The sequence below is a fragment of the Danio rerio genome, chromosome 2 (assembly GCF_052040795.2).
Source record: "Danio rerio strain M-AB ecotype USA chromosome 2, GRCz13ab, whole genome shotgun sequence".
NCBI classification, from domain to species: domain Eukaryota; kingdom Metazoa; phylum Chordata; class Actinopteri; order Cypriniformes; family Danionidae; genus Danio; species Danio rerio.
Genome location: NC_141022.1, coordinates 33,803,059 through 33,825,324, shown reverse-complemented (window position 1 = coordinate 33,825,324; position 22,266 = coordinate 33,803,059). Strand labels below are relative to the sequence as shown.

General features: G+C 34.2%; 2 protein-coding genes across 7 annotated transcripts in view; both read right to left on the bottom strand.

Annotated features, from left to right (window-relative positions):
- Positions 1 to 2,701: 2,701 nt before the first annotated feature.
- atpsckmt (fATP synthase c subunit lysine N-methyltransferase) overlaps positions 2,702 to 22,266 on the bottom strand; it is a 52,319-nt gene continuing 32,754 nt past the window's right edge. The window contains exons 1-4 of one of the 4 annotated variants that reach the window (XM_087239295.1): positions 4,660 to 5,196; positions 4,402 to 4,549; positions 3,454 to 3,504; positions 2,702 to 3,205 (exon numbers count right to left, since the gene is read on the bottom strand). In XM_087239295.1, coding sequence (XP_087095421.1) covers positions 3,192 to 3,205; positions 3,454 to 3,504; positions 4,402 to 4,549; positions 4,660 to 4,941 — 495 coding nt within the window. In that variant the 5' untranslated portion in view covers positions 4,942 to 5,196 and the 3' untranslated portion in view covers positions 2,702 to 3,191. 4 annotated transcript variants of the gene reach the window in all.
- LOC110437736 (neuropilin and tolloid-like protein 1) overlaps positions 8,606 to 22,266 on the bottom strand; it is a 46,415-nt gene continuing 32,754 nt past the window's right edge. For all 3 annotated transcript variants that reach the window (XM_087240985.1, XM_087240986.1, XM_087240984.1), the window contains 5 exons: positions 16,675 to 16,716; positions 16,463 to 16,590; positions 14,404 to 14,632; positions 14,117 to 14,230; positions 8,606 to 11,385 (listed from right to left, as the gene is read on the bottom strand). In XM_087240985.1, the coding sequence (XP_087097111.1) occupies positions 10,805 to 11,385; positions 14,117 to 14,230; positions 14,404 to 14,632; positions 16,463 to 16,576 (1,038 nt within the window). In that variant the 5' untranslated portion in view covers positions 16,577 to 16,590; positions 16,675 to 16,716 and the 3' untranslated portion in view covers positions 8,606 to 10,804. The remainder of the gene's footprint in view (positions 11,386 to 14,116; positions 14,231 to 14,403; positions 14,633 to 16,462; positions 16,591 to 16,674; positions 16,717 to 22,266) is intronic.

The window sequence follows — 22,266 nt, the reverse complement described above, 5'->3', positions numbered from 1 at the left end:
TTTATAAATAATTTATTTTGCTATTGCCATGATGACAAAACGTCATATTTGACCATTTACTAGATACTAAACTGCAATTTAATGGCTTAACCCTGTTAATTAAGTTATGTTAATTAGGGAAGTTATTTGACAACAATGGTTTGAGTATTTTCTCAATGGGGCTAATAATTTAGACCTTTTAAAAATATTTGTTTTTATTAACAACTGTATTATTTCCAGCTAAACTAAAAGAAATGAAACATTATCCAGAAGAAAAATATATAAAATACTGTGTAGTGTACTGACATTTAATCCCCACAATGTAAACTTGTTAATCTGTACTCTAGTATATTCATTTATTTGTAAAAGGACAACTTGTCAGAATAACATTGAGGATTTTCTGTGATTGAAAATCAGGCTTATTTCATGAAACATTTCTTTCTTTTAAAGGGAATATAAACTATGTAATATATATATATATATATATATATATATATATATATATATATATATATATATATATATATATATATATATATTGTCAGCAAATTATTTTTATATTCAAATAATTCATATATTAGACTATAAGAAGTTTATAGAATCATTTGTTCATTCATTTTCTTTTGGCTTTGTCCTGCCAACTTATCCAGCATATGTTTTATGCAGCAGATGCCCTTCCAGCTGCAACCCATCTCTGAGAAACATCCAAACACACTCATAGACACATACTTTAACCTACGGAAAATTAAGCTTATCCAATTTACCTATAGCACTTGTCTTTGGACTGTGGGAGGAACTGGCGCACCCAGAGGAAACCCACGCCAACATGGGGAAAACATGCAAACTCCACGCAGAAATGCCAACTGACCCAGCCGAGGCTCGAACCAGCAACCTTCTTGCTGTGAAGCGATTGTGCTACCCACTGCGCCACCATGACACCCTGTGTATAGTATCATGTAAAATATTTTTATAATCCTTTTTTAATATTCCCCAAGAACTTTTTTTTGTTTAACTTTTTTCACATTTTTAACAGAATAGTTTTATAAGTTATTTATTTTGTCTTTGTTATGATGACAATACATCATATTTAACCAGTAGAAGATACTAAACTTCAATTTATTGGCCTCACTTGGTTAATTCGTTTAGTTATGTTAAACGGGCAAGTTATTTGACAACGGTTTGTTCAGTAGCCAATCAAAAAAGAAATGTTTTCTTAACGGGGCTAATAATTTTGACCTTTAAAAATATTGGTTTTTATTAAGAACTGTATTAATACTAACTAAACTAAAAGAAATAAAAGGAAATAATAAATATAATTAAATTGACAAATTCTGACCATCGATCCCTACAATGTAGCCTTGTTAGCTGTTGGTGTGTCAGGTTAGTGGTGTATTTTTGTATAATTTTTTTGTAAAATGACAATTCATCAGAACAACGAATGTTTTCATTTTCTGCGATTGAAAATCAGGCTTATTTCGCAATTTTTAAAATTTCTTTTGAAGTGAATATAAAAAATGTTGTATGCTTATTATTTTATTTTTAATTAAATAAATGCTCCTTATTAGAGCATTTTTATTTTTATTATATAAGTTTTCATAATTACTTTATTTAGTTTTTGCCATGATGAGAGTTATTTTGTTGGATAATTATACTAGCATTCAGGTAAGTGCAATTTAATGGCTTAACTTGGTTAATAGGCAAGTCATTAGACAACAATGGTTTGTTCTGTAGCCAATCAGAAATAATTTCTTAAGGGTGCTAATAATATTGACCTTGAAAAGGTTTAATCATTAAAACAGCATTTATTCCAGCTAAACTAAAATACATTCTATAGAAAAAAATAATATATATAGGAAATATTATGAAAATTCCCTTGTTCTAATAAACGGTGCTTGGAAAATCCAAATTATCAAACAAAAAGTGGTTCAGGGGTAATTAATGTGTCATTGCTCTTTGTGTAAGGGATACATGAAGATAAACAGCAAAATTATGAGTCCAAGGCACTCAAAAAAAAGTATAAAAATTATTCAAATTTTCACTCAAAGATCATATGACTCAATAGAATATATGAACAATATAGAAATAATATATTGAACACAAAGTCAACTCAATCATCATTATTAATTAGAATAGATTTTTGCCTTCAACTGTGTATGTAATTCTAAATGAAATGAAAATACCCTTATTCAATTGTTTGTACAGTCTCAATTTTCTAACAAGGCTGATCTTTTTTTTTGATGGACAACCTAGAAAGAGGTCATGGACAATTTTTCAATCTCTGCATAATTTTCAGGTTGGTGCTCTTTCCTCTTCAGTTCACCCACTCATTTTATGTAGAGTTAAAGGTCAGCAAACTTGGATGGCATGGCTTCTGTGCTGTGACTTTTTTTTTTGGTTGTTTTTGTTGATTTTAAAGTTTGTTTTGGATCATTGTCTTTCTAGATGATCCAACATTGGCCTATTAAAAGAATTACAACAGAATCAGTCAAGTTGATGTTATTTTGGTTGGTTGGTTTTTCATAGAATCCATACTGCCATGTAACTGTACTAATGTCCAGGACCAAAAACAGACTCACAACAACAAAGAATCAGCTCTCGATTTAACTGTGACCATTGAGTGCTTTATATCCCTTTATGTATCAAACTAATTCATTGGAATTATTCACTTTTATACTTTGCGGTAATCTTTCAAAGCATCAGGTTATACAAGTCAGCAAGATGATGCATCTTCATTCAGTTTTTAATAAGTACATGTCAGAATAAGGATGTTGTCATGTTGAAAGACAATGTAATTCTATCTCATCCTTATTTAGGCATTACATGTAATGCATCTCTAAGATTATGATCAAATATACAAAATTCATTTAATTCTACAATACAAATTCACCAAATACTTTTTTTAATAAGGAATATTATACTAAAAAAGAGGACAGCCATATGTTAAATTCAAAATTGAATGTTACAAGCTTACATAACAGACAAATGTTGTGAAGAAAGAAGCAACTGGTGTTGTAGTTCACCGCTACTGAAGTGACACCTCTTGTCTTTCACTGTCTTTATCATTTCTAATGAGAAGTTTGAATGTTTTGGCATTATAGACCCAAACAGTGTCAATCCCTTCTCCAGCTACATCATTAGGAGTCCAAGTGGGAAAAGGAAAGCGACAAGCTACTACTTTGGCTGAACTCTGGAGCTCTGTTTGGAGTTTGACTTCAAGCTGCTCCATCTGTGGAGGAAACAATTACAATGTCTCTCAGGTGCATTATTACATGGATAAAAAAATAATAATATTAGTCGGTTAGTAAACATGCATACTTAAAAAAATGTAGGATTTTTTTTTACATATAAAAAATTGGCTTTGGTGTTTAAACACTTGCATTTGTTTTTGTAAAATTAAAAAATGAATACAAATAACAAACTTTCATTTATCTGCTTCTAGATTTTTATACTAATATTAAAAATTCAAAACAATACCATTTGAGGTACCCCAAAGATGACCACGTTGGTGTACTCTGAAAAACTGACCTATGAAAGAAGAACATGTTAAACTTGTGTAAATTAATACAAATTAATAAAACATGCTGCATTTTGTCACAATGCAAATATTTTACAAAAACATGCTAAATTTTCTCACAACACTTGCAAATAGCTCGGAACACAAAGAAAATGTTTTTAGTAGACCCTAATCCATGACACAACCGGCTATTTATGTTATGGTTGTTTAGGCTAACATGTTATGCTAATCTGTTAATTTAAACAAACAGAAAACTCACCTTTCAAAGATCACCTACAACTTCACTGAGTACAAGTCATGGCACAGAGGCATCCGTCATGTATTTATGTCTCTTTGCAGCATGTTTTCGTAAATTGTTTGCATAGTGGGAAAATGCAGCGCCTTTTTTATACGTGTATGCGTTGTGAAGATTTGAAGCACATGTGCTGTCAAATGGATGAAGATATTTTCCTAATTCAGTGGCATCTTTTGTAATTGCATGTGTTTTCTTGAACTGCAGCACGTTAAGCTCTATCTGCCACCATACTCGAGACACCATGGCTTTTGTGCATACAGCTATGGCAAAATTAAAAAACCACTAGAAATCGAATTCACTGGATTTTCCCTGTGTATTAATTATAGTTTATAACAGATATGGTATATAAAGATCAAAAAGTTTCTTTGAAATTTCAATTTTAAAAAAAGCATTGTAATTTGGATAATTTATTTTTGAAAATGACAATAAATTATTTTAGTACTACTGTATATCACTACTATTATTATGTACCTGACTGATTTCATTGGTGGTACAATATAAAAACCAGGGTTGTTCCAATGAATATTGACTTTTTAAAATTCTTAAGTATCATGTTGTCTTAATATAAATACAAATATAAATAAAATGAGTCTGCAAAAATGCTACGACTGACCAGTTCTCACCTTCCAAAGGTCTGAAATATAAAAAGATGTGGTGTGATGAACACCTTCCCTCCAGGCTTTGTAACGGGAGTACCACACCAGCCATGGGTTCAGTTCAAAGCCAACTGCCTTAAAGCCTCGTTTTGCAGCAGCAATCACCTTCACCAAAACAGACACAAGAAAACCAGCTTTTAGGACTGTGATGTTTATAAGGCACTGTATGTAGATGCACAACATCTAAATGAAAAAGTCAAAATCAAGAAACTCACTATCCGTCCATCTCCGCTTCCGATATCCACCAGGGACCCTGATCTACCTTTTAAAACACTGAAAACATTTTCTAACTGTGTCCCGGTTGCGGGTACGAACGGAAGACAAACTTTCCTCAGTGCTGGTGCAACAAACGGACCGGTCACCGCATACAGAGCCACCAACGAGCCTCCCACGACACAAGTTGCAATAATACCCAGTCGTTTTTTAAAAGAACCTTCACCGGATGATCCCTGCTTATAAGAGTCTGTGGACAAATCTGATTCTGTCATCTCAGACATGCTGGAATGAAAACCAGCAGTGACCTCCTCACTGAATGCCCAATGACAGCACGCAGCTTTTTATACAGTTGTAATCAAAGCGGTCACACGAGTAAACAGCAAATCATTGTACTGATTTAATGGTGCAATCATGGCAATATACAAATTAATATATGGTCTATTTATTGCACTGATATTTTTAAAACTACCACAAAACGTCAACGGGTTTTTGACGAGACGATAGACATGTGAATCGGTGCACCTCGCTTTCGGTCCGACGACAGGAAAAAAGAGCGACATTAGTTCCGCTTTCTGTGTCACTTATACAACAAGTATTAATTGATAAGAACATAAAATTTGAGACTTACAGATATATAACAAACATTGCTTCAATATTTTTAGGATTTTTTTTATTTGAATTCCTATAATATTTTAAAAGGAAAAACAGCTGTAACTATTTTGATGTTCCAGAGGGAGGCACTGTTGTGCAAATGTAACTCTAAATGGCAAGCCATAGTAGTTTTAAATCATGTTTGTGTTTGCTATTGTAGACAACATAAAAACATGATAAATTAATATTACATGCATGTATGAATGTCTGTGTGCCTCTATGTATGTGTTTTTATTGTTTACATATTTCTTTAATGAATTATATAATATAATATAATAAATATAATATAATATAATATAATATAATATAATATAATATAATATAATATAATATAATATAATATAATATAGTTTTAATGAACCTGGCCATCGGGAAGGAGGCGAAGAACGACAAACTTTTAAATAATTTATTAATGAAAAATAAATCAAACAGAAGGCAGCTTCTCATGGAGACTGCCACCAAACTGAAATCAAAAGCAAACAAACAAAATATCCAGGCCTTGTCCTCTCTCGTCTTCCACTGCTGTCTCTCCTCATTTTATGATCAAGAGCTTCTCCGTGGGACTAGAGTCTGGTGCGTGAAATCACTCAAGCACCAACCTTGCTTTTTTCCAATGGCTCTCGACTTCGCCCAAGGCCGGCCCAAGCCTTTAGGGGGCCTTAAGCAGAATTTTATTTGGGGCCCCCTTGGTGCAGACAATATGATAAATTATCGTTAATCCTTGATTATTTGCACACTTTAAATTTAAAACACGCGTTATCAATTTTATTTGCTGTAGCTGTGTTGCTTACATTATAAAATATGCTTTTTTTCTTACATATACTTTTTGTATTTTCTAGTTCAAATATCTAAAAAATCACTTTAAATAAAAATCAAATTAAATCAAGAAGCATTTTCCACAGAAAATCTGTCTAGAAAATGTTTATTCTTTAAGAATTGTAACATATTTGGACTAGAAACAAGACAAAAACAATAAAAAGGAAATAATTTTTGCAGTATTTACCAACTGTCAATGATTCATAGTACATGGCTGTGAAATTTGATCACAAGAAAACCAATCATGATATATAAAAAATTTTGCAAATGAAGAGTAAAAAATGCATCAAAAAGTTATAAGATGCATGTCTTTCATTAAAAGCACGTTTATAGTATTGCAACTGTGTATAAAAGCACACAACTGTTCAACAAGCTGAAAAATGCAGAGATAGAGGGCTCATCTCTAAACTAATCAGAGCAGCAGCATCACAATTAATGTAGTTCAGCCTTTAAATGTCACTTTAAGCTGTGTAGAAGTGTCTTGAAGAATATCTAGTCAAATATTATTTACTGTCATCATGACAAAAATAAATCAGTTATTAGAAATGAGTTATTAAAACTATTATGTTTAGAAATGTGTTAAAAAAGCTTCTCTCCGTTAAACAGAAATTAGGGAAAAAATAAACAGGGAGGCTAATAATTCAGGGGGGCTAACAATTCTGACTTCAACTGTGCATGTTAGAAAACAGTTAAAATAGCAATTTATTGCTTTCAAGTTTTCTGTAAACTAAAGACATTTATTACAACTTGGCCAACTTATTTGATGTATTTTATGCATAGCCCTGGTTTTTTTTTAATCATGCAAAATTTTGCATTGCCACTAGATTAATATATTTTCTTCAAGAACAGTAACTGATTGGAATACTCAGAAAGGTGAGCACAGACTCCTCTGAGCACTTACAATGCATCCAGCAGTGGAGAACATTAGTTATTTACTCATCAATTTAAAGAGCATTATTTTTAAGTTTTTCTTTTTAATTTATCTAATATTTTCAGCAAAAATACCATCTACAAGACTTTGCAAAGGTCTGCAAGGGTTAAATAAATGAAAAACCCTTCAAAATATGTGTTCTTGTCCTATTGATATCTTTATATATTTTGGCGGAAATAAATAGTGTGAGCCCATATTCCTGTATAAAGTTTCACAATTGCAATCGCTCATCTGTCAGTGGTTGAAAAGGCTGGTGCGTCTCTGATGTATTGTTGATCCATCATTACGGGAAGAGCCATCTGGTGGCATCTGGGTGTACTGCAGTCACAGCGGTAAATGGCTGCAGTCAGAGTAGATTAATTCATTCAGATCTTTTGTACATTTAGATAAATATCGATTCTTGGCGCCAGAGCATATTGATATATTTGCCTCACCCATAATCTATAACCAAACTCTCCAACAAACTAAAACAAAAACGAAACCTTGTGGCCATGGGGCCCTAAGCAGCCGCTTAGCTCGCTTATGCCTTGGGCCGGCTCTGACCTCGCCCTACTCGCTACAATAATATAATGACATAATATAATAATGTCAATACATTTTACTGTCTGTTATACATTGTCCAACATCCATTTTTACTATCCTGCGTTCTGAAATGATTCCTCACAGCAAACATAATCAATCTGTAGCGTCAATTTTGCACTTAGCGTGCCACAATAATATTTTAGTATTTATTTTTGTTAATGATATTTTATGTATGATATTTTTGTTCGAAAATAAATAAATCAAATCAAAATCAAATCAAAAATCAAATCAAACAACAAAGACAAAAACTGTATTGACATCATCGGAGGAATAATCTGATCGCAAAAGCCATAAGTGGCTGTCTGTGAACACGTCAAACCAATGATCGCAGATCACAGATTTTAGCCTAGGATGTCAGGAATCTTCCCAAATTTGTCTCAGATGACAAACTTGTAGCTGAAATCTCAAAAAAAATTTCTTTTTAAATTGAAGCAGGTACTTGCCACCGAAATATCAGTAAGCTTTATTTGGCAGCAGACGGCAAAAGGGTAGAAGCACTGTGCTGTTACTGGATGTTGCTGTTGAAATAAAACATTCTATTGAGTTCAAACTCTACAGCAGCTTTCATTGGTCAAAAAGTACCCAGCTGACATGTAAACCAACCAATCACAGTTAATTTTCTCAGAGTTATTCTTAGGCACTAGTCATCAAATGGACAAATTGCAGACAATATGTTTAGTCAATTATTCCTATAAATTTGATGACTAGTCTATTTTTAGAACATTGTTAAACGTTTAAAAACTATTAACAGCCATCAATAATGCAGTTGAATGGGTAATACTGAGAACATTAAATGCTAATTCAGCTTGCCATACTCTGCTGCTGCTGCTCCTTCAGTTTTAAATGAGGTTTGTAATAAAGAAACACTACTTTTAAATAACGTTAAAATGTTATTATGATGAAGTTTTAGAAATGTTTATATGATTGAAATCACTGCTGGGAGCAAGAAAAGAGGAGACATGAAGTTTTAAAGGCGTATATATATATATATTTCTTTTTTAAAAGAGCACCTTTGCTTTACATAACATTGTGTAACAAAATAAGCAACTGTTTGCCATTTTATCAGTAATGTTATATGAGAAAGAAAAACTTGAACATGAAGGGTAACAAAGTGTAAGCACTGATTTTCCATACATAAACGCAACAAAAATACAAAATAAATGTATCATAACTGAACCACACAGTTCTAGGAGTGAGAAAAGTCTGTTCCACACTACAAAACACACAATGGTGAAAATAACCATAACAAGAATGACCTGTTTTATTATTTAAATAATATCTTCTGTCAAACAGCATAAAACAAACAAACAAACAAACAAAAATACTTACATCAAGCATATGAAATAAAGCCCTAATACCACTTTTCAATATTAGGATCAGGTGTGCATCAAAATAGGATCAAAACATATGGATTAAATAAAACATAAAAAAAAAGACAATTAATATTAACAAACTGAATGCATATCAGGCCAGTAGCCAAGGGGGGTTTGAGTGGTTCGAAAGACCCACCCACATTGATAAAAGGTCCAGAATTTGTTCCGTACATTGAGCTTATTTGTCCCAATTTGCTAACTGTGCCATCATAAATAGTGAAAATAACCCATAAATGAGGGCTTCCGATGAATGCAAACAATTATTTTCAGAAGCTTCGCAAGAAAACGTACAATCTAACGTAAGTGAAGTCAACTTTTATTCTGGATCTTAAACTTTCCTCTTGACAGAAACAAATACCAATAAAAAATTGAAGCACCAAAACCAGCCTATATTAAAGCTAAATTTGTAATTTGTAAGGGCATCTATGATGAAAATCATATTTTGTGAGCTGTTTGGACAGAACAATGTGTGTCCACAGTCATATTGGGGTGTTATAAAGACAATAAGTCTCTGTTTTTTTAAATTTCCTGAAGTTAAAATAGGATCCAAATCCCTCCCATTTTGAGGCTGACCGCAACATGACATAGGACGTTTCCCTGCCCACCGAATTGATTGACAGCCATGTATTAACATGCCTTCGTAGTAACGCATATGATCATATCAACAAGACAGGACGTGCGCAGAGCAACCAGTATTAAAAGATCTGGGGGATGGGGTTAGTACGATTCCAAGGGCCCATACATTTAGGGGGCCCATAGAGACATTATCAAGGGCCCGCGCCAAAGGGTGTTTTAAGCTGAAACTTTACTGACACATTCTGGAAACACAAAAGACTTCTCTTAATTCTTGAAAAAGGGGTAAAATAGGTGCCCTTTAATACCAATTAGGCTATTTTTGCTATCAATAAACTTTCAAAATGTACTTTTTTTTTTTTTTTTACAAAAAGGGACTAGTTTCCCAAAGATGGGTTGTGGCCGGAAGGGCATCTGCTGCGTAAAAACGTGCTGGATAAGTTGACGGTTCATACCGCTCTGGCGACCCCGAATTAATACAGGGACTAAGCCGAAAAGAAAATTAATGAATGATGAAAAAGGTACTAAAAAGATTGTGAAGCTCTACAATATTATTTTGTTTTTTTTATTATTCAAATGGCCAAATTCTGACAGAGGGAAGTCGAATGTGCTGGCCAGTTTGTTATTTGCCAAATCAATGACAATAGGCTTCTTTTTTATTTAAAACTTTAACTGACTCCATTTTGTTAATGATATATGATGTAATACATTTGTTTTTTAAAAACAGGCATTTTTTTAATTTCATTATTCTAAACATTTAGAAAGTGTTTTTGGTGCCTCAAAAAGTGTGGTTAAGATGACCACTCGAAAAGCTAATCCAGCTAAACATTCATTCATTCATTCATTCATTCATTCATTCATTCATTCATTCATTTTCTTTTCGGCTTAATCCCTTTATTAATCTGGGGTCGCCACAGTGGAATGAACTGCATCCAGCTAAACAATAGAGCTTAAAATTTCACTAAAATGCAGTTTTTAAACCTTAGAATTAACAAGAAATTAAGGCGAATAACTGCAAAAAGGTCCAGTTTTTGAGAAAAAAAGAACCACACATTTCACCAGGCTGGTTACGGGCCTGATATGGTGATGATATTCCCTTATAGATGCAAACTGATGAAAACTAAATAAGGAAATTTTATCTGTCAACAAACATAAACCAAGAGCAAGTCTACAAGTAGAACAAAGACAAAAACGTCCTTCACTGTGCATGTGCGACCATCAAAAGTCATTGGATATTGAGCGGTGCACAGTTCTATCCATTGATCGGCCACGGCTGGTGGTGGGACCGTCATAAAACTCATCATCCAGGTCACACTCTTCAGCCCCGTCATGCGAGTAGCTGTGTTTCATCACTACGATGTTCCTACGAACATTTGGGGTTGCTTGCAAAGGGAAAGGGGTTTGTGTGGAAGTCTCCATTTCGGAGAGAATGGCTGCAGCATCTCGCAGGCTGAGGTCACTGCGACTGCCTCGAGTGCTGGACACCTGAGAGCCACAGTGGTGGCCGTGGATGCATTTGGAGGACGTGCGCTGGAGGTTGGGGAAGTCCTCTGGTAAATCCTCATTATCGCATAAGGTCGTCTGTCGTAATGTGCAAAGTTCGTAATGTGGCGGTTCAAAGGCCTCGTGAAGCAAAGTGGGGTCGAATTCGTCCCTACGGATGATGTACCTCTTGCGTGGCTGTTTTATCTGAATGATTATGGACACGGTGAGCAGGATGAGGACCACTCCGCAGGTCACGCCAATTATGGTCACATTGGTGTTGTCAAGGCTGTCCAGGATCGTGGCTTTTCTTTTCTCTGCGCAAGAGGAGCAGAAATAATGTATGTGGCACAGTGTTTTGAAAATTAAACTTACAGATACATTATTTATTATACAATAAGGATATTTTCACCACTTTTACATGTTAACATACCATGGCTGCAGCAGATGCAATGATATTACACAGATTCTAACTGGTGGTGCAAGTCAGGGTTTCTGCAGGTTTCATCAAGTCAAATTTAAGACTTTTAAAGACTTTTATAAGAGCATTAGGAACGAAATGGATACAATTGCATCATTAAACTAAATTAATGTAGTGGAAACAATTTTTATATTCTTCATCACTAAAAATCTAATTTGGTCATTCTTAGCAACATATTTTGAATAATGTGTCAAAACAAGTAAACTACAGTTCTTTATACACTTATTTTTCACCATAAAGTTTATTTTTTTAATGGACAACTTTAACATTGTTAAAAGTATATTTATTATGGATTCGGTGTGAATAATCAAAAATATATATTTGCTGACTTTGGTCCAAATGGATTGCGTATATAACTCCTATAAAACCTGATTATTAGCCCCCCTTTTATTTTTATTTTTAAAGTATTTCCCAAATGATGTTTAACAGAGTAAAGAAATTTTCACAGTATGTCTGATAATATTTTTTCTTCTGGAGAAAGTCTTATTTGTTTTATTTTGGCTAGAATAAAAGCAGTTTTTCATTTTTTGTAAGCCATTTTAATAGCAAAATTATTAGCCCATTTAAGCTATATATTTGTCTACAGAACAAACCATCAAAATACAATAACTTGCCTAATTACCCTAACCTGCCTAGTTAACCTAATTAACCTAGTTAAGCCTTTAAATGTCACTTTAAGCTGTATAGAAGTGTCTTGAAAAATATCTAGTCAAATATTATTGACTGTCATCATGGCAAAGATAAAATAAATCAGTTATTAGAAGTGAGTTATTAAAACTATTAGGTTTAGAAATGTGTTGAAAAAAATCTTCTCTCCGTTAAACAGAAATTGGGGAAAAATAAACAAAGAGGCTAATAATTCATGAGGGCTAATAATTCTGTCTTCAACTGTATATAAAACAGTTTTTATATCAGTAAAAAAAAAAGTTTCATGCATATTTATAAATACTATGACCCACTTTCTTCTGTAAATAGTTTTTGCATAAATGTAAGATTATGTAAAGGGAAATATTGCTCTGTGATTATCATGAGAAATTGTGTAATTCGTTTTCCTTGATTTGGGAATCTAATTTGGACAATTTGCTGTAAATACTTAAATACAAAATGAGTTATACTGAGAATGATTGTTGGTGACTGGATGGGTGTCAGCCCAATTGGGTAACTTTGGACACTGGAAAATTAAAACCTTTTTAAAATTATTTAAGAACTACAACACAATATTTTGGTGAATTTAAGACTTTTTAAGACCTCAAATTGTGTTTTTGAAATGTATTTGCCTAGAAAATAGCAACTCTGTCTGTCTTAGTACACAATGTAACAACAGAAGCCTTATACAGGAAAATTATCAAAACTCTTTGGTCATCTTTGAGCGAGATGCTACTGGTCTAATACAATTCAATGATCTATGGGTTAAACTACGCTAAGGCCCAATCCCAATTCTACTCCTTAGCCCTTCCCCTTACTCCTACCCCTCGTTTTGCGTGTTCACGTGAAGAATTAACTGGTAGGGGTGTCTCAATTCTCTTTAGCTTAAATGCATAGGGCTAAAGTGAAGAGCTAGATAGCTATTAAAACAAGTTTTTAAAAACCACACTAGAAACCAAGTACGAATTTTTTTCAGAATACACCAGCTACAACAGCAACATGGCTGCTCACATGAAAACGGCATTCAAGTTTTATGGCCATGCTTTTAAAAACTTTGATATCTAAAATTCATAATAATATCTATTGTATAGAAGACCCACAACACACATTCACTTTCATCTGGCACTCAATGACACTCGGATACCCTGTCAGAAAAGTCTAGTGACTGGCAATTACAGTGTCTGGCATAATGTTAATGCTGTTTTTGTATGTTTACATAGATGAATATGGCCATGGTGTAATTGCACAGTACAGTTACAAGCTTATTGCCACATTATACCATTATTATACCTGAAGATAAATACTAAAAGATAATGCAACTGGAATAACTACAGCAGTCGCCATTGTCAATCTCATGAGAACATATGATAACATGTGTGGGTGTTGTAGTGGTGTTTCATTTCTTAGGGGTAAATTTGAAGTCCTTCTCCTTCACACTCTGTTTTAAAGGCCAAGGGAAAGGGGTAGGGGTAGAAGTAAAAAAACAGAATTGGGATTGGTCTAAAGAATTGAAAATAAATACTAAAACTCAACTGTTTATCTCTTAAGGATTTTAAAAACGAAATAAACAAAAGTGGAGTGTTACATTAACAAAAATCACATGCACAAAAGAAGGTTGTACAGTTTGGAATTAGCAAACATCATTTTAAAGACCGCTTGTTTATTTTTTCCCCAATTTCTGTTTAACTGGGAGAAGATTTTTTCAACACATTTCTAAACATAATAGTTTATATAACTCATTTCCAAGATGACAGTAAATAATATTTTACAAGATATTTTTCAAGACACTTCTATACAGCTTAAAGTGACATTTTGGAAAGAATTTTCTTGAACATGCTTACCTTAAGTAGCTTTGTAAATACATTTCTGCTCATTTATTTTCTTAATAATTCAATTTAGAATATATGAATTAGAAGATATACCTTTGCAGCCATTTTCATCCCAGGGATAGACACAGTTTTGGATGCCATTGCACACCAAAGTGTGGTTTATGCACATGTTGCTATGGCAAAAGAATGTGTCACTTCCACATGGAGCTGAAAAGCAAAAGGACACTATCTGTTAAAGTGACTCAGAACGGCTATGATCCAAATATAAAGGGAAGAAATAAATAGATAAGGAATATATCACGACGTCAATGCTAGAAAGCAAGCTATATGTGCTACAGAAATGTGTTAAATGAAAAAAAAAACCTGACTGAATGACTCACGCTCGTGGAAGGTGGTGAAGAGGATACGGAATCGGCTCCTGCGGCTCGTCTCATCGGCCCACATGCGAATCACACCTAATGAATTCAGCAGCATCACATCATTGGCCACCGTGCTGCAGAATTTATTCTTCAGGTGCTCCACCGAGCTGCTCCCGTCATACACCGCCACAAAGTTACGCTTACACTCATTCGAGTTCTGCATCTCGTAATCCAGGAAGCGCAAAAAGATCTGTACAGAAAGACATTTGTGTTTGTTTGAATTTTTTTAATATTTCTGCCAGCAACCAGTCTGGGGTGGAACAGAAGACTTGTTTTTTTGTTGTAAACAATTTATTTGAGCAGAATTAAAAAAAAAAAAAAAAACTTGAACATTACTAAATTTTATGTGTTTAAATTAAACTCATATAAATTATTTGCAACAATTTTGCAGACATCATTTTTTTTCAGTGTACTGGACTGTTTTAGTTTAATTTGCATTTATTTGTAATGATGGTGGAATAGATTTGTTTTTGCCAAGTAAATCATCACCAAGCAATTATATGTTTAATAAATGTCTAATATTAAAAAGGCTGAATTTAGGTTGTCAGTAATAATCTTAAAATAGTTCCAAAAAGTCTAGTTGTCTATGTAGTCATTGTATGCATTCCTGTCTATTTGATGATTGGTCTATTTCTGGACTATTGTTAGATAGCTATCACTGACACCCCAAATTTAGGCTTGTTTTAGCCAAGACATCTATTAAAGAAAACATTTTGAATGAGTACTGAGAACACAACTTATTAGGAACAGACTTCCAATGGATTTAAGGGGTGTAAAGTGTTCTCCTTAAATATCGAGAGAACTAGAATACCAAACACATTGTAAAGACATTACATGTGTGTCTACTGTCTAGTCATTCAATCATAATGTTATGAAACAACAACAACACTTTTTTTTGTTCTATACAGTGTCAGTTTAGGAGGTGCATTCTAGATAGCGCAGAACACTCTAATGTGTGTTGCACTACTGCTATATACCCCAGATTTAAAATCTGTATCTGTGTATCTGAAATATCTTAATTTGAGCAATGAATGAATGAATGAATGAATGAATGAATGAATGAACGAACGAACGAACGAACGAACGAACGAATGAATGAATGAATGAATGAATGAATGAATGAATGAATGAATGAATGAATAAATGAATGAATGAATGAATTAAGGTCTCAGGGAACAACATAAGGGAGAGTAATTATTAATGACTCAAATGTCATTTTTTGGAGTGAACTAACCCTTCAATTTGACAATTTTACTCCATATTCAGGCATTATTATGAATAGAAAGGCATCTTATGATAAACTTGCTTCACAAGACTCCCAATTGCTTGTTCTCTATTATTGTTCTTTAACAATTTATAGTTTAGAGATTATATTTGTTTCAGAAACCAGAAACGTGAGAATGAGTTATTTTAAGCACATGGATTATTAATTTTATATGTACTTCATCTATTTCCTAGTACCAATCCACAGTGCTTGCATTTATTTGTGCAATAAATTGCTAATAAAAAATACAAACAATAAACTACATATTAGGCAGCTCAGTGATTAGCACTGCCGCCTCACAGCAAGATGGTTGCTGGTTCCAACCCCAGCTGGGTCAGTTGGCATGTATGTGTGGAGTTTTCATGTTCTCCCTGTGTTTGTGTGGGTTTCCTCTGGGTGCTCGGGTTTCCCCCACAAGTCCAAAAACATGCGCTATAGGTGAACTGGGTAAGCTAAATTGTAAATTGTATGGGTGTGTGTCCTGGTCCTCCAGTTTGGCAGTTGAGCATTGGTTTAATCCCCATAAACATTGTGAGTGTGTTAATTTTGCTTTAGGTATAACATTGCTGTAAGTGTATCTGACAGATAAAAGTACACTTCTTTAATTAGTCAGTTTATATAACTTTCCATGAGCATTTTGAGTTTGTACACTCAGAAAAAAAACTTTTAACAAGAATTATTTTTGTGTGTTGACAGTGCACAAAATTGGTAAAAGATCAACAGATTCATTTTTGTAGTATGTGACTGAGGATTTACCTTAGAGCCAGGAGGAGCTCTGATGAACCACCTGCAGTCTACAGCCTCTGTCTGTAGTGCTTTGCCTTCTTTTGAAACCATGACGGACTCCACAATCCCCTCTGGCCCACTCATGTCAAACTCACAAACTACACCATGAAAACAAAGTAATGTATCATTGTGAACTAGTTTCGATATGCAGAGAAGATAAACTTATAAAACATTTAGCTCACTTGGAAGAGGTGGTTGAGCACCAAGGTCTTTGAATTCAGGATCTGTGAAACAAACAGAAAAAAAGTAATTAAGGATTTAAACTTGTCTGTTCACAAGATTAAAAAAAACAACAACTAATTTTATTTTCATATACAATACTTAACATAAAATATTGTCAAAAGGGGCTGACTTCTTGTTGGATCCTCACAGATTAGCATTAATTTAAAAGCTGGTCTATGCCATGATTACAAAAACAAAACAAAACAATGGCTATCACAAATCATTTTTCTGTTGAAGATTGTTTCAAAGTAGTCATTCTCGTTAAACATTCAGCATACAAAATAGATTAGACCCAGCTATCAGGCATTGTTCTCAGAACATTCTGTGACATTTCTTAAAAGTTAAATGCAAATAGTGGCACATACACTGATTAAAATAATGTTGTAAGAACATTATTATTATTATTTTACAGTTTTTATTGAAGAAAAAAAACACTTGAAATTTATCATGAAAAATACACTTTTTTACGTTTTAACTCTTCCCCCTTCCCTCCCCCAAAGCATCCAAATTCAATTGAACAGAATTAAATTGAATTAAATATATTGTGATACATGGGCTAAAGCAAAAAAAAAAAAAAAAAAAAAAAACACTGTATTCCTTATACAAAAATAAACATATACACATATCAATCAATTAACCAGTAGCGCGAGAGGTATTTGCTTTTGCCAATTTTGTTCCAAAAAACGCATAAACAGATCCCAAATTTTTTGGTACACCTTTAATTTGCCCTGTATACTGTAGGTGATTCTTTCCAGTGCACTTTAATGTGTCAAATCTTTCAGCCAGAAGACTTTCTATATTCTAGAGTACTATCAAACGCCTTGCAATAACAAGACGGATGCAATCCCTTTAGTATTATTATTAAACTGGTAATGACAAAGTTACAGGAAACAAACCCAATGCACATATTTCAGGTGTAACTGGAATTGGTTTGAAAATAATGGAAGAGAGTAATGTGATTACGTTTTGCCAGAAAATCTTAACCACTTTATGGAACATTCTTGTAACATTGAGAGAAAAACATTCTTAGAACAATGTTCATGGAATGTCTTTAGAATGTTAGATGCTCTTGAGGAACGTTCTCATAATACTGATAGAAAAACATTCTTGGAACATTAATATAATGTGGATGGAATTTTCTGATAACATTTCTGAGAACTTTAATATAACATGAGACTAAAGCATCAGAAAAACATTTTTGAATAATGTCATTATTCATTTTCTTGTCAGCTTAGTCCCTTTATTAATTTGGGGTCGCCACAGCGGAAGGAACCGCCAACTTATCCAGCAAGTTTTTACGCAGCGGATGCCCTTCCAGCCGCAACCCATCCCTGGGAAACATCCACACCCACATTCACACACACACTCATCCACTACGGACAATTTAGCCTACCCAATTCACCTGTACCGCATGTCTTTGGACTGTGGGGGAAACCGGAGCACCCGGATGAAACCCCTTGCGAAGGCAGGGAGAACATGCAAACTCCACACAGAAACGCCAACTGAGCCGAGGTTCAAACCAGCAACAGCACTTCTTCTTGCTGTGAGGCGACAGCACTACCTACTGCGCCACTGCCTCGCCAATAATGTCATTATAACCAAAAATATTCTCAGGCCCAAAGCCAGGGGTGGGGTTCGGTCGGTTTGAAAGACTTAACTCTCACTGACAAAGGTCCAAAATTTGTCCCATACATCAGCTCATTTGTCCTGTTTTGACTGCTATGCCATCATAAATAGTAAAAATCGGATGCAGCAGAAGTCGTCTTTCGCTACAGTATTGTTTTTAAATAGAGAAATGAATTGTCAAGTAACTTTTATTCTAAATATTGGACCTTATTCCTGAAAAAAAAAAAAACATGACCAATAAAAAATATGTAAAGCACCAAAAGTGGCCCATAATAAAATCAATTTGCTAACTATTTTGGCTATTGTTGTTATCCATGAATTTTCAAATGTTTTTTTTTTTTTACAATAGAGGCTAGAAAAATTATGATGCTCAGAAAAAATTATGATGCCTTTCAGCTTTGTCCCTTTATTAATCTGGGGTCGTCACAGGAATGAACCGCCAACTTATCCAGCAAATGTTTTACGCAGCGTATGCCCTTCCAGCTGTAACCCATCACTGGGAAACATCCATACACACCCTTTCACACACATACTCTACAGCCAATTTAGCTTATTCAATTCACCTGTACCCCATGTCTTTGGACTTGTGGAGGAAACAAGAGCACCCGGAGGAAACCCACGCAAACACGGGGAAAACATTCAAACTCCACACAGAAATGCCAACTGACCTAGCCGAGGCTCAAATCAATGACCTTCTTGCCGTGAGGTGATTGTGCTACCCACTGCACCACTGTGACGGCGTATTATTATTGTCAAATCAAATCACTTTAGTCACATCATATATATATATATACAGTTGAAGTCAGAATTATTACCCCCCTCCCCTTAATTATTAGACCGCTTGTTTATTTTTTCCCCAATTTCTGTTTAACTGGGAGAAGATTTTTTTCAACACATTTCTAAACATAATAGTTTATATAACTCATTTCTAATAACTGATTTCTTTTATCTTTTCCAAGATGACAGTAAATAATATTTGACTAGATATTTTTCAAGACACTTCTATACAGCTTAAAGTGACATTTAAAGGCTTAACTAGGTTAATTAAGTTAACTAGGCAGGTTAGGGTAATTAACACAAACTAAAAACTGAGTGAATTGAATGTTATAAGAAAGAAAATGAAAGAATATTATATAATCTAACAGGAATGTTAAGGGAATAGTTGTAGAGTTGAAATTGGTAGCTGGGCTTATACTACTATTTAAAAATTAGGGGTCAGTAACACTTGTTTCACTTGTTTAAAACAAAGTCTTGAAAGAAATACATAAATTTAAAAAGAACACATTAAATTGGTTAAAGCGGCGACATATTGGTGCAGTAGGTAGTAGGATCGCCTCACAGCAAGAAGGTCACTGGTTCAAACCTCAGCTGGATCAGTTTGCATTTCTATGTGGAGTTTGCATGTTTTCCCCGTGTTCGCGTGGGTTTCCTCCAGGTGCTCTGGTTTCCCCCACAGTTCAAAGACCTGTACAATAGGTGAATTGGGTAAGCTAAAATTGACTGTAGTGTATGTGTGTAAATGAGTGTATGGATGTTTCCCAGTGATGGGTAGCAGCTGAAAGGGCATAAAACATATGCTGGACAAGTTGGGAGTTCATTCCGCTGTGGCGACAACAGATTAACAAAGGGACTAAGCCGAAAAGAAAATGAATGAATTAATGAAATTGATTAATGTTAACAGTGAAAATATTTATGTTTTTATTATTGACTGTAGTCAGAAATATTTCTTCTGCACCGAATCAGCATAATTGAATGATTTCAAATCGATCATATGACAACAAAGGAATAACGTCACAGAAATAAATTAAATGTAAAAATTTACTCAAACTACAGCATTGATACAACTAAAGTAACATTTACAACATTCCTGTTTTACTGTAATTTTGATCAAATAAATGCAGACTCTGTGAACACTATACCTTTCTTTTAGCAACAAATATGACTGACCCCAAATTTCAGAACAAAACTGCATTATTCCAGACCAGGAACATTTCATATCCTTTAAATGATTTCAAAGATAAAGTTAAAATAAACATATGGTGTGCTGCTCTTACTGACCCTGAGGAACTTCTGTTCCAACGCAATCATTTTCTTTTAGCATAATAACTGAACCCCCCCAGGATTAGGGAATGAGAATGATGTCCTGAGGCTTGAGTCATGATTGTGCATGGATTAATAATCCCTGCACCAGCCTCACACAGATTAGGCTGCCCAATGTGACAGGAAGTAAAGTAATAAGATCTAGGTGTGTTTTCAGGAGGCTGTCTGAACTTATTATTTTGCCCAGTATTTCAAGCTTGACCAGTTAATAGGCTCGGGCCAGTTGATCATTTCTACGTACATCTAATCCATCATTTACAGAAATATTCAATACGATTTTTCAGAGTCCTTTTGGGTTTCAATCTAAAATCATTCTGGGATTCGCAGTAATCCCCTCGTGTTTTCTTACCTCTGGTACAGCTCGACTAAGATTAATATTTATACTGATGTAACAGCATGCATGGATGTAGGTCTCTGCCAAATCTCTGATTTATGATGTGCATGATGATATTGTACAGTATTTCATATCCAAGTGTAACTCAGAAATGACCTAAAATGGATTTGAATGTTTTAATAAAACTGTGTTTATTGTTTAAATAACATTCATATAGAGAGAACAAATGTGGCTGAGCTTCTTCAGTGTGTAAATGTCATAGCATTGGTGATAATGCATGAATTTAGGGCACAATGAAAAATGCTAGGTTGTTAAATGGAGTAAGCACACACAATGCAACCCAAATTTGGGTGTAAATTCAATTTTCTGGTGTTAAATCCTTTTATTTTATTTTGAACCCAATATTTTGGGTTTTTCAGTATTTTACCCAAACTTGAGTTGCAATAATCCAGAATTTTTGTGTATGCTTATTTCAATAAAAGGAGATCATTTTATGCAGGTGCTTGGCAAAAATATGTTATTGCTGGTGCTTCTTACACAGAACCTTTTTAGCAAGTCCTTGTCACAGAAGATTAGCATTCTTGTTGATTGTCTATTGGGAAGCTCTGATGAACACTTGCATAACCACAATTTAAGATAAACCTAACATCACGTAATCTTGAAGACCAGCCAAATTTTGTCAAGGCAGACATCACATATGTCTCAAACCTTAGTCGAGTAGTCAGAGAACATTGAATGAAATAAAATATGTACTCCAAAATATTTTTTATAAAAGGCTATACACTTTTAATAATAAAGATTAGTTTTTGTCATCTGTTGGAAACCATAAACCCACAGAGTTATATAGGAAACCCTATCTCTTTGTAAAAGCTACTTTTGGAATCTTTAATTTTGAGAGTGTAAATTTCAATAGGATTTGGCCAAGCTGAAGTAGAAGGACAGAGCTCAGGACATGGAGCAGACTGAGTGTGCTCTTCTGAAGACAAGCTTTCATTAACTGGGATCAGAGACATCACAAACCTCCCCCACTCAGCTGCTGCATGTGTGCTTGCACTACAAATGCAAGGGCATCTGACCTGAGCACAGAACACCACATTTACCAAAACACGGAGGATCTTGCTACGAATAAACCACCACGACCAAACCAACATTATACCTGTGTGCACATCTTGCTTTCGAAATAGATAAAGTCAAGTCAAAAAAGTCGAGATCACACAATCTGCTTTCATTCATTCGTTTTCTTTTTGGCTTAGTCCCTTTATTAATCAGGGGTCGCTACAACGGAACATACCGCCAACTTATCCAGCATATGTTTTATGCAGCGAATGTCCTTTCAGCTGCAACCCATCATTGGGAAACAATTTGCTTTTCATAATGTAATTTAAATCTGCAACATGTTAGATATTTTTAAAAATAGACAATTTAAGATCTAAATATTTCAAAGTCAAAATATTTGTCATTATGCAAAGTAAATTTTATGACACCCATCATG